We start from the raw sequence: 13,584 nt of genomic DNA on the forward strand, positions 1-13,584 counted from the left end.
ATGCCACCTGCCATCTTTATCTTTAGAGGATGTCAAAGTCATGGACACAGCCAAGTGAGTGAACTGTGGTAGCTGTTGGCTGAGAATTTTAAACTAAATGGTGTTAAGTTCTTGCAAAATGGTTAATTTAGTGCTGTGAGCAGACTTCCAGGGAGACATTAGGGACCCATTTTCTATTTTATTAGATATGGTGACACCGCTGTCTATTTCGAGGTCACAGTCTCTGTCTCTGCCATGAGCCGTTACAGAACTTGGTAAAGCCAGATCAAGGAAAGGAAAGGCGATCTGAGCACTGGTCACGGTGCACACAGGTGCTTAGGGGACATAGGGGTGTGCACTCGGCCTGGGACAGGGAGAGACTCCCTCACAAGGGAATCAAGCACAGGCCGTGAGGGTTCTGTATGTCCCAGAAAGGAAGTATCCTAGGTTCAAGGCAGGGCGAAGGGTGTGTGGACTGGCATGGTGACCTTTTCCTGCATATTGGATAGATGATGGGTTTTAGATTTAACTTGTAAAGCTTAAAGGAAGATGCAAACACTGGGGTGACAGTCATAGCACATTTTCTCCTAACCAAAAAGCGGGGGATACTGCTGAGGTGTCCAGGGCTGTGTGTGTGAACCAGGACCAGATTCCCACCCAGCCTTCACCGAGAACCCTAATAAAAGTCAGAGGACTTCAGAGGACATGGTTAAAACCAGTTGCTAGTAAAGGATACTGGGAGGGATAAGAGGCTGTTGGCTCTAGAGTGACAGAGACACAGGCCCCCAAACCATTAATTTAGAAAAGGAAGGTTTAAAAGATCATAAGACATTATGGCCAAAATCCTGAAAAATATAAAACCTAGTCTATGTTGAGGCAAATCCCTCAAAACCATAGGCAAAACTGGTCTATATCTGCTCTATTAATCATCATCTTCAAAGTCTCTGGGCTAATATATGAGAATTTTTAACTACTAATTGGTTGTCATGGAAACCCACCTCAAAACTGCTATCTTAATCTGCACTTGGTTTGAAGTGTATGCAAGAGACAGCAAAAAGTCTTGTTCAGCAGAAAAATATCAAATTCTTGGTGCTTCTCAGTTTAGGGCTCTAATTGATTCAGTTATAAAATTAAGGCAAATGTGAAAGAATGTTTTTCCCTCACTGAGTACTCAGGTTTGTTGTGCCAGTGCTTGATAACCACTGATTGGTGCTAGAGTTCATCCAACTCTTTGTGATCCCATGGAATGCAGCACCCCAGGCTTCCCTGTCCATCACCAACTCCTGGAACTTGTTCAGACTCATGTCTGTTGAGTTAGTGATGCCATCCAAACGGCTCATCCTGTCGTCCCCTTCTCCTGCCTTCAATCTTTCCCAGCATCAGGGTCTTTTCAAATGAGTCAGGTGGCCCAAGTATTGGAGTTTCCCATCAGGTGGCCAAAGTATTGGCGTTTCAGCTTCAACATCAGTCTTTCCAATGAATATTCAGGATTGATTTCTTTTAGGATGGAGTGGTTGGATCTCCTTGCTGTCCAAGGGACTCTAAAGAGTCTTCTCCAACACCACAGTTCAAAAGCATCAGTTCTTCAACGCTCAGCTTTCTTTTTGGTCCAGGTCTCACATGCATACATGATTACTGGAAAAACCATAGATTTGACTAGATGACCTTTGTTGCAAAGTAATGTCTCTGCTTTTTAATATGCTGTCTAGGTTGCTCATAACTTTTCTTCCAAGAAGCAGGCGTCTTTTAATTTCATTGCTGCAGTCACCATCTGCAGTGATTTTGGAGCCCAAGAAAATAAAGTCTGTCACTGTTCCATTGTTTACCAATCTATTTGCCATGCTGTGATGGAACTGGATGCCATGATGTTAGTTCTGTGAATGTTGAGTTTTAAGCCAATTTTTTCACTCTCCTCTTTCACTTTCATCAAGAGGTTCTTCACTTCCTCTTCACTTTCTGCCACTAGAGTGGTATTGTCTGCATATCTGAGGTTATTGATATTTCTCCCGCAGTCTTGATTCCAGCTTATACTTCATCCAGCCCAGCATTTCGCATGATATACTCTGCATAGAAATTAAATAAGCAGGGTGACAATATACAACCTTGACACACTCCTTTCCCAATTTGGAACCAGTCTGTTGTTCCATGTCTGGTTCTAACTGTTGTTTCTTAACCTACTACAGATTTATCAGGAGTCAGGTAAAGTGGTCTGGTATCGCCATCTCTTTAAGAATTTCCACAGTTTGTCGTGATCCACACAATCAGAGGCTTTGACATAGTCAATAAAGCAGAAGTAGATGTTTTTCTAGAACTCTCTTGCTTTTTATATGATCCAGAGGATGTTGGCAGGCAATTTGATCTCTTGTTCCTCTTGCTTTTCTAAGGAAGTTTGAACATCTGAAAGTTCTCGGTTCACCTGTTGCTGAAGCCTGGCTTGGAGAATTTTGAGCATTACTTTGCTAGTATGTGAGATGAGTGCAATTGTGTATGAGCATTCTTTGGCATTGCCTTTCTTTGTTATTGGAATGAAAACTGAGCTTTTCCAGTCCTGTGGCCACTGCTGAGTTTTCCAAATTTGCTGGCATATTGAGTGCAGCACTTTGACAGCATCATCTTTTAGGATTTGAAATAGCTCAGCTGGAATTCCATCACCTCTACTAGCTTTGTTGATAGTGATGCTTCCTAAGTGCCACTTGACATGAGACTCCAGGATGTCTGGCTCTAGGTGAGTGATCACACCATTGTGGTTACATAGGTCATTAAGATCTTTTTTGTATAGTTCTTCTGTGTATTCTTGCTACCTTTCCTTAATATCTTCTGCTTCTGATAGGTCCATACTGCTTCTGTTCTTTATTGTGCCCGTCTTTGCATGAAGTGTTCCCTTGGTATCTCTAATTTTCTTGAAAAGATCTCTAGTCTTTCCCTTTCTATTGTTTTCCTCTATTTCTTTGCATTGATCACTGAGGAAGGCTTTCTTATCTCTCCTTGCTATTCTTTGGAACTCTGCATTCAGATGGGTGTATCTTTCCTTTGCTCCTTTGTCTTTAGCTTCTCTTCTTTTCTCAGATATTTGTAAGGCCTCCTCAGTCAACCATTTTGCCTTTTTTCATTTCTTTTTCTTGGGGATGGTCTTGATCCCTGCCTTCTGTACAATGTCATGAACCTCTGTCCATAGTTCTTCAGGCACTCTGTCTATCAGATCTAATCTCTTGAATCTATTTGTCACCTACACTGTATAATCATAAGGGTTTTGATTTAGGTCATACCTGAATGGTCTAGTGGTTTCCCCTACTTTCTTCAATTTAAGTCTTTATTTGACAATAAGGAGTTCATGATCTGAGCCACAGTCAGCTCCCAGTCTTTTTTTTACTGACTGTATAGAGCTTGTTCATCTTTGGCTGCAAAGAATATAATCAATCTGATTTTGGTATTGACCATCTGGTCATGATGTCCACGTGTAGAGTTGTCTTTTGTTTTGTTGGAAGAGGATGCTTGCTATGACCAGTGTGTTCTCTTGGCAAAACTCTAGTAGCCTTTCCTCTGATTCATTTTGTACTCCAAGGCCAAACTTACCTGTTACTCCAGGTATCTCTTGACTTCCTACTTTTGCATTCCAGTCCCCTATAATGAAAAGGTCACCTTCTTTTGGTGTTAATTCTAGAAGGCCTTGTCGATCATCATAGAACCATTCAACTTCAGCTTCTTCAGCATTATTGGTTGGGTCATAGCCTTGGATTACTGTGTTATTGAATGGTTTGCCTTGGAAAACAAAGAGATCATTTTGTGTTTTGAGAGTGCACCTAAGTACTGCATTGTGGACTCTTGTTGACTATGAGGGCTACTCTCTTTCTTTTGAGGGATTCTTGGCTACCATAGTAGATATACTGGTCATCTGAATTAAATTCACCCACTCAAGTCCATTTTATTCCACTGACTGCTAAAATGTGCAGGTTCGTGCGTGCCGTCTCTGTTAGATCACTCCCATTTACCCTGATTCGTGGACCTAACATTCCAGAATCCTGTGCAACATTGTTCTTTACATCGGACTTGACTTCCGTCACCAGTCACATCCACAGCTGGGCGTGATGGTTGTTTTGTCTCTGTCTCCATTGTTTCTGGAGTTATTTCTCCACTCTTCTCTCGTGGCATACTGTCTCCTTTTGTTCGTGAAAGTGAAGTCGCTCAGTCGTATCCAACTCTTTGCAGCCCCATAGACTGCAGTCTACCAGGCTCTTCCATCCATGGGATTTTCCAGGCAAGAATACTGGAGTGGGTTGTTTGTTCGTAGACAGTATCTAAACTGTTTTATAGTTTTATAATCACAGCATACATACTGCTTGGCTTCTGAAAAAAGCTTTATTTCTGTCATCATTTTCTCTGTCATTATGCATTTTTACTTCAAAGGCTAGTCAATTTATTTCTTTAAAAAAGAAAATGGCTACTTGGCATGGCTTCTCAGGTATTTGTAAACTCAATGCATTCCTTCCCTTCACCCACAGGAGTCCTGATATTTTATGTCTGTAATTACCTTGGTCTTTTTTATAATATTCAGTATATATGTTGTATCTGTTGTTTGGTTTCCATGCTGATGGGGGAAGGTGTACTGGGTTTCTTTTTCCTTTATTCTGAACATTACAGCTGGGGAGTGGCAGAGGAGCAGCCCTGTGGTCAGAATCCCCTCCCCAGAGGGACCCAGGCTCCGCCTCTGACCCTCTGTATCCCACGGAGCCATGAAAACTGGAGGTCACATGTCTTAATGTCCAGTAAATGCCTTTCTGATAAAATCTGGCTCCTTTGGGGTTCTCTCTCACTTTTACTTGGCTTTTGCCCTCTTTTTCTTTCTTACTGGTTTATGAGTTCATCATCAAAGGTCAAAATTTATTCTTTACCAAAATATACTATTTACCTATATTCTTTACCTATTTTATTCTTTACCACATTTAGATGTTTTTATCTGAATGCTCTTCCAAGGACCTTGGCTGTACTTTGGAAACGAAAGACTCTGTGCCCTAGTTTTTAACTTTAAAACATTCATTTCATTTCCCTGTGCCTTATTTTCACATGCATAGAACAGTATAGTCCTGGGAGAAATTCATTTTGATTCTGTGCCAATGACTTTTTTTTCCCACTTAATTTTTTTTTGGGCCTCTCTCTCTTTAAATAACTGCCTAGTAATTTAACAAAATATATGTAAACAGCTGTTTACATTATTCGACTTATTGGAGACGATTCTTCTCATTAGGATGCACCTGAGCATGGAATAATATAAAAATGTTAAAATTTAAATTATGATTTTTGTTTCAAGTTTGTATGTTTACACATGTGTATTTTCTCTTAGGCTGCTGCACTGAGTAATAATAAAAATTCCAGTCAAGATTTCTTGAGACTGTTTAATGGACATGTTTACAGTGGTGTGGAAACATTGGGGAAGGAGCTCTTCATGTACTTTGGGCCAAAAGCTTTACGGTAAGATAAACCTGTACAATACATCTGACCTCTCTATCTTTAAAGATCTGCAGAAGGCTTTTCTTTCAGTTTGCTACATGTCACATTTAATCACAGAGAAAGTACTCCATTTTTAAGAGAGCTCTACTACAAGAGGTTGAAATTTCTGAAATTATCGTGGAAAGCAGCAAGTAGAAGAATAAAAGTATGATGTCATCATTACTTGGAGAGCTAGTCAATTTATTTCTTAAAAAAAAAAAAAAAGATAGTCTGGCAAGGTTTCCCAAAGGTTGTTAGAACAACACATCTCTGTTTCACTCATCTGCAAACTCCCCTGGTGCCCTTTCCCTCTCTTGTTTTTACCAAATGTTTATTGCATTAGTGACATCATTTTCTTTATGACACCTAGTTTGATTTGAATGTCTCTCCAGATTTGTATATTTTTCTCTCTTCCTTCTTTCTCCAAAGCCTTGTACAGAAGTGGAAGCTTACCTGTACATTTCAAAAACTTTCCACAGAGGTAACTGGTTCTTTGCTGTTTTACAGTGCTTATGGAAATCAGTTGCTAACTTACAGGTTGACTTAGTGATAAAGGTGTTGAAATGTATGTAGTCACCTATCTGATTTTTTGTAAAAAATATGAAAAAGTCCTATGAAATAATGTCTGTCCATTTTGTCTTCTTGGAGTTTAGCCTAAGCTTTCGCAAACTGTAAACTTTAAACTTTTTAAAATTCTTCTTTTAGATGTTAAACAGTTTTCATCTTCTTGAAAGTTCTGCTGTTGGACCCTGTGAAGATGAATAGTGTCATAGATAATATGACTACGTGATTGTTATTTATTGCATCTCAGCTTTTGCTTGTTTTGAGTATTTCAGAGTTTACCTAGCTGCTTTTCCTTTGACGTGTTGTTCTCTCATTGTCAGCAGCTGCTGTCCTTGGAGAGCTCTGTCCCTTCATGGTTTTTCTTTGTCTGGAATTGATAACATCACATAACCTCCCAGTTCATGTAGGAGCAGGCTGCATTGTTGTGGTAGTAGATTGATTGATGTGATTGAAAATTCTTTGTTGTGAACAGAGAAGGACGCAATAGGATCCATGTGAGATAGTTGAAAACATTGATACGTTATTGATTCTCTGGTGTGAGGTGCAGATTTATTTCTGTAGAGTGAGAGGGAGGTTTTTATCATGTCTTCTCCCCCAGACTGATAAGGGGAATCATTTCTCAGTGAAAGGCTGGCTGTAGGTGTCCGCTGAAGTTCTCAACCAGCACAGTTGTTTCCTCAAACTCAGCGACATAGTACCATCCCTGGCAGGTTTGCGCTCAGCTTATGGATGAGGAGCAGCGTGGTCCCTATTTCTTTCCAGTTTCTGCAGCCTCAAATACTATTTGATGTGACAATTCAAGGTCATTGACAGATCAGCTGTTTGAATATGAAGTAAGCAACCTAAAATCAACTGTATTCCTTTTCACAGTTTAACACAAGATACAGAAATGCTCTCCTGACCTAAGCTGCTCAGGAGGATGGATGACTGTGTCAGAGAAATGGGATCCTGTGTGAGGCTGCAGGTCTGTGAGCGTGAGATAGGAATGTTGTCTTCACTTCTGACCTGTTCTGTCCTCACCAGGCTGGTCTGCTCTTTCGAAAGCCGATAGCCAGAAACATGCTTAATGATCACTTACAGTATTCCCTCCATAGGCAGCATCTCACAATTAAAACTGCCCTTGGATTTTGGTGCATCTTATAGGTCAGGCTGTGAGTCTTCCTGGGAGTCATTTGTTATCAAAGTTAAATACAGGCCTAGCCCTCTGGAGGAGAACCTGCCATGTAAAATCCAAGCTTCAGAAAGGTACAAATTAGATGCTGACTATTTCTGTTGCTAAAATATGTTTATCTAAGTGCTCAAGCTCTTGGAACAGTACCAGAAAATAATAAAAATGATTTAACATACATTTATTTTAGGAGCACAGTTGTGGTGTTATGTGTGATTAATACCTATATTGTTTCTAAACACTTTTTAGAAGCTTTTAATATGTAACAAAAAAGTCATGTTTAACTTTTTGTTAAATATGTATCAAATACTCATTAAAGCAAACTAAGGATAATGAACAAATACGAATAAATGTGTACACTCACAATCCCACTGCTGCTGCTGCTGCTAAGTTACTTCAGTTGTGTCCGACTCTGTGCTACCCCATAGACGGCAGCCCACCAGGCTCCCCCGTCCCTGGGATTCTCCAGGCAAGAACACTGGAGTGGGTTGCCATTTCCTTCTCCAGTGCATGAAAGTGAAAAGTGAAAGTGAAGTCGCTCAGTCGTGTCCGACCCTTAGCATGGACAGCAGCCTACCAGGCTCCTCCATCCATGGGATTTTCCAGGCAAGAGTACTGGAGTGGGGTGCCACTGCCTTCTCCCGGTACCAGATAGAATATCTACTAACTGTGGGTGCATATATTGCCGATGCTATGTGTGTGTATATCTGTAAATCTATTCACCCACCCTTCAAGCCACTATTTTCAATCAAAATGACACAGCTTATGTTGTGGATTAACCTGTATGTAAATATATTTTTAAATGAGTATCTTTTCCAAAAAAAATTTGCTATTTTTAACTTGTGGTTTACATGAATAATTATTACATACATACATACAATAATAGTTACATACATACTCAGAGGCCAAAAGCTGTATCTGAAATATTTTGGAGGTTTTGCCATTTTAGTGAAGCATTACGCATTATCAGTTTTGTAATTTAGTGATTTATTGGAGAAATGCAAAAGATAATGTGACAGTTTTTTTAGCTTGCTGGAAAATCTTTAAGGAATCTATGATATGCTGCATATAAGAGGGTTTTACAGCTTAAACGTAGCTTTGTAATCTGTCACATAATATGTTAGGAAAAGTTGGAATGTGATAAGGACTCCAAATTTTACACTTTAAAGTAGTAAATACCTACTGTTTGTCCAGTCTGCCCTTTTAACTTTTGCGGACAGCATTTCTTCTGGAAACTGGTTATCTGGTCACAGTAACTGGAGAGTTCAAGTTGAATTTAGCGTTTCTTTCCTAACACAATCTATTGGGTCAGTCTGAGTTCTTTTGTGAACTTTCTCAGCTGGAGCTGAGGAGAGTTAGCCTCTCTGTGATGGAGGGAAGCTGGGATGTGAGGTCTTAGACATTGTATGTGGCCACCAGCTTGTCCAAAAAGACAAGGTGATGGAAGATACAGCCAGTCTCCGTGAAACAGAGAGAGTCCCCAAGGCATCTTCATTCCTTATTCCCTCTGTCCCTGAGATCCAGCTTTCCTGCACTTTGGTTCTTCAGCCTTCCTAAGAGCCATGAAAGTAAAAAGTGAAAGAAGGTTACTCAGTCATGTCTGACTCTGCAACTGGACTGTAGCCTACCAGGCTCCTCCATCCATGGGATTTTCCAGACAAAAGTACTCGAGTGGGTAGCCATTTCCTTCTCCAGGATATCTTCCCAACCCAGAGATTGAACCCAGGTCTCCCACATTTTAGGCAGACGCTTTACTGTCTGAGCCACCTGGGAAGACCCATGAGCTACCAAATATCCCTTAATGCCTAAACTTTTTGAGTTGAGTCTCTGTTACTTGCAATCTAAGAAACCTGATCAGTAAAGTGTCTATGGGTTGCTGTTCAGTTGCCAAGTTGTGTCCAGCTCTGCAATCCCTTGGACTTACAGCAAGCCAAGCTTCCCTATCCTTCACTATCTCCCAAAGTTTGCTCAAACTCCTGTGCATTGAGTCAGTGATGCCATCCAACCATCTCATCCTCTGTTAATCCCCTTCTCCTCCTGCCCTCAGTATTCCCCAGCATCAAGGTCTTTTCCAGTGAGTCAGCTATTCCCATCAGGTGGTCAAAGTATTGGAGTTTCAGCTTCAGGGTCAGTCCTTCCAGTGAATATTCAGGGTTGATTTCCTTTAGGATGGACTGGTTTGATCTCCTTGCAATCCAAGGGACTCTCAAGAGTCTTCTCCAACACCACAGTTCGAAAGCATTAATTCTTTGGCGCTCAGCCTTCTTTATGGTCCAGCTCTCAAATCCATACACATGATTATTGGAAAAACCATTGCTTTGACTATACGGACCTTTGATGGCAAAGTGATGTCTTTGCTTTTTAATATGCTACGTAGGTTTAAGCATCTTTGATTTCATGGTGCAATCACTGTCTGCAGTGATTTAAGAACCCCCCAAAGTAAAATTTTCCACTGTTTCCATTATTCCCCTTTTTATTTGCCATGAAGTGATAGAACCAGATTCTGTGATCTTAGTTTTTTGATTGTTGAGTTTTAACCCAGCCTCTCAGCCTCTTTAACCTTCATCAGGAGTTTCTTAATTCCTCTTCACTTTCTGCCATTAGGGTGGTATCATCTGCATATCTGAAGTTGTTGATATTTCTCCCAGCAATCTTGATTCAAGCTGGTGAGTCATAACAGCCCAGCATTTCGCATGATGTATTCTGAATGTAAGTTAAATAAGCAGGATGACAGTATACAGCCTTGATGTACCCCTTTCTCCATTTTGAACCAGTCAGTTGTTCCATGTCCAATTCTAACTGTTGCTTCTTGACGTGCATACAGGTTTCTCAGGAGGCAGATCAGGTGGTCTGGTATTCTTATCTCTTTAAGAATTTTCCATAGTTTGTTGTGATCCACATAGAGGCTTTAGCATAGTCAATGAAGCGGAAATAGATGTTTTTCTGAAATTATCTTTCTTTTTCTTTAATCCAATGAATGTTGGCAATTTGACCTCTTGCTCTTCTGCCTTTTCTAAATCCAGCTTGTACATCTGCAAGTTCTTAATTCATGAAAAATAAGGTTTTGAAGCAGTAACTTATTTTCTATTTTGGTTACCATAATGGTTTATGTGTAACTGGAAAAATATACAATTTTCTTAATCACTTCAGCTTTTAGTTTGGACAGAATTTTCATATTAAAATTTTGGTTGTAAATTGCAGAAGCTCAACTTAAACAATTTTAATAATTATCTGTTATAAGAATATGAGTGTCTTTTAATACCTAAAGATAATGGAGTCAGCCTTCAGGTAGAACTGGAAGCAAAGACTAAATGCTCTGAGGACTCTGCATTCCGTGATTCTCTTCCTCTAAAATTCTCTACAATCTGTGTCTCTGCAGACAGGCCTCCTTTGGCTTTTCTGGTGCCCAGTGCCCTGTCGGTAATATCATAGACAGCTCCCAGCTCCCAGGTCTCCCAGTCCTAACAAGAAACTGATCTCTCTCTGTCCCAAATAAGTTTGTCAGGAGAACTCTGATGAATGCAGCTTGACTCAGGTGTCCATTCCTGAATCAACTGTGTCAAAAGTGTGGATCAGAGGAAGGGACAGAGACCACCCCTGGTGTAGCCTGGAGCCCACTGTGGGCAGGCAGTCATGTTATGCACAGTGAATGAGCCCAAGAAACCAGTTGGATTGGGGTGGAGGGAACATGAGATGTCAAGAAATAAGGATCTAATCAAATTTTCCTAAACTGGGTTGATAACAATGAGGAATCTTGAAAACAAATCTGACTCTTGAATGCAAATACAATAAGGGTGTATGTCCTAGTTTATAAGACATCAGTATGATTGTAGTAACAGTATGGGTATTTACTATGCCTTGAAAATTTTCATGATACTGTTAAGTTTCTTAGTTTTAGACAAAGGGTATGTAACGATAAACAAAATTTGTTTTGTTGGGGCGTGGTTATCACAACAGTTTGCTATTTCATAAAAGTTAACTAAAATTTGTTAATTATAAGAAGTTATTTTTATGCACATTTCTCCCTAAATAGATTTGTAAGACCAAAAAAAGGTATATGTATGTGTATTTGATCCAGGGTTCTTACTGAGACTATTCCTGCCTTTGAATTGGGTCTTAACCTTTGAGATTTTATATGTGGATGCAGTTTCATTATAGAAAATGATTTAGAATCCACTTTATGAGCCATGCAGCTGAAAAGATTTTAGGTATGATGGCTTCTGGGCATGACAGTTGTACACCTTTCACTGGGGTTGAACCTCCATAGCTAAATTATAGAGTACTTACAGGCACACATTTTTCCTGTCAAGAACTATGGGGCATGTAAAATGCATATATGATTGATAGTAGGGCACACAGAGTTTAAAACCCACATTTTTAAAGTTAGACTGGTTAACCTTGTACAAAACTATAACATGGTGCTTTGGAATTAGAAGTATAGAGCAGTAACATTTGCTGCCAAAAAAGCCATATTTATTAACTCAACAAAGCTATAAGGAGAAGGATTTGAAAGGCAGAACACAGTATTTCATCTTGAGAATCATTTCTGATCTTCATCATCAGAAGTCTCAAAGAACCACTTTTTTTCTTTATTTTTTAACTGGACATGCTAATCAATCCTATAAAAACTGAAAGGCTATGAATTTTTCATCACTGCACTGTGGCTTTCAAGTTAACTGTAAATATTTATAAATCCCCTCTTCCCAATACATATGAAGGTAGAAGGAAACTAAAAGAATTGAAGACAATGGTATTTTGACTTGTTCTCTTTTCTTTTGATCTGAAAGATTTTGTAAAAAATTGTTTCATTGTGTTATCCCAAAGCAGGGGAGGGGGTAAAAAAGAATAAGTGTCTTAAGCTATAGATCTCATTTTGGAATGGGTACATTTCCAATCCACTGTGGCTAGAAGTAAGAAATGTGAGTGTTCGTGGCTTTGTAGAATTCATAAAAACACCAACTGTAGGCAATTTAAATTTAGCCTTATCTCACCCCAAGCCTTTGAATCTCAGAAAAGGCTGAGAAGACAGTAGACTGTTGTGTGAATAAAAGTTACTTCATCTGATAAGAACAGGGGGATGTTTTCTTGGGATTATTATCAGGGCCTTATTATTTCTCTAGGAACTTATTTTATTTGTGGGTTGAAAAAATGATTGCCATATCTTGTTTTATAAGGATGCAAAGTCATTAACAAAAAAAAAATATGTGATATTAGCTATCATTTTGTGCCCTTGAGTGTTTATTGTGACTGATATTTGTTTGCTTATATTTCAGTAAATGAAGAAACAAAAATTTAACACACAATATACTTTCTGCTGCTCAAAGATGGGTTTGATTTTGTTCCAGGATTCATTTTGGAATGAAAGGCTCCCTCGTGATTAATCCAGTTGAGTCTAAAAATAAGAATGGAGTTTCTCCTGATTTTGAAGTACAGCTCACCAAAGATCTGATTTGTTTCTTTGACTCATCAGTAGAAATCAGGTAAAAAAATTAAGTTAGAAAATGCTTCTGCTGCAAAACTGCAAAGTTGGCTCTGCAGTTGGGTTTGGGATGTCACATGTGGAAATGAAAAAATAAACACAAAATTTTTAAAAGTGGTTTATAATTGATAAAAAACAGTTATTTAAAAGAGTCTTCAAATAACATAGTTTGATGGAATCTTCATTGTTTGGCTATATAACTTTTATATGCTGGTTAATGTAAAGGGTTTATATCAAAGCTCATTTAAAATGACACTGTGGATTGTAACCAGGCCCATGATTAATGTGTTGTCTATTCCTTTTTTAGAAACTCAACAGAAAGCCAACAGAGAATAAGAGTGATGGAAGAATTAGATGTATGTTCACCTAGATTTAGTTTCTCCAGAGCAGAAAGTGAAGTGAAAAAGCAGAAAGCACGGATGCTATGTGACGTGTTAATGGATCAGAAAGTGTTGCCTGGGGTGGGAAACATCATCAAAAATGAAGCTCTCTTTGACAGTGGTCTCCATCCCTCTGTCAAAGTAGGTTTTAAATATTTTTTAAATGATTTCTATATTTTTAAATATTGTGAAGGGCTCAACGAGGAACACTTAAATTTGGCCTGACATGTTTGGAGAGATTGTCAGTAGCACACTCTCCCTAACAGACTTCAGGGGGTGTTTGCCCATGTCAGCTTCTCTATGAAGCCAACCCTGGCCACTCTTTTTAAAGTTGGGTGTGCCCACTTCATCCCCCCAGTCTTCTATAACTTGCTCTGCTTTTTTGTTTCTCCGTACAACTGATCACTTTCAAATACAGCCTGATGTTTACTTGTTACATACATAGTATGTAAGATCTGTTCTCTGCTAGAATACAGTCTCTTAGGAGGAAAGTGTCTGTTTGGTTCAGTGGCATATCTGAGTGTCTAAAT

At 39.2% G+C, this 13,584-nt stretch overlaps 1 protein-coding gene across 1 annotated transcript in view; it reads left to right on the plus strand.

Annotated features, from left to right (window-relative positions):
- Positions 1–13,584, plus strand: part of LOC120860536 (endonuclease 8-like 3) — a 45,539-nt gene that overhangs the window by 8,605 nt on the left and 23,350 nt on the right. Inside the window, exons 2-4 of the mRNA XM_040236359.1 lie at positions 5,318–5,445; positions 12,541–12,675; positions 12,982–13,195. Of these exons, the coding sequence (XP_040092293.1) occupies positions 5,318–5,445; positions 12,541–12,675; positions 12,982–13,195 (477 nt within the window). The remainder of the gene's footprint in view (positions 1–5,317; positions 5,446–12,540; positions 12,676–12,981; positions 13,196–13,584) is intronic.

The sequence above is a fragment of the Oryx dammah genome, unplaced genomic scaffold (genome assembly GCF_014754425.2).
Source record: "Oryx dammah isolate SB20612 unplaced genomic scaffold, SCBI_Odam_1.1 HiC_scaffold_11081, whole genome shotgun sequence".
NCBI classification, from domain to species: Eukaryota; Metazoa; Chordata; class Mammalia; order Artiodactyla; family Bovidae; genus Oryx; species Oryx dammah.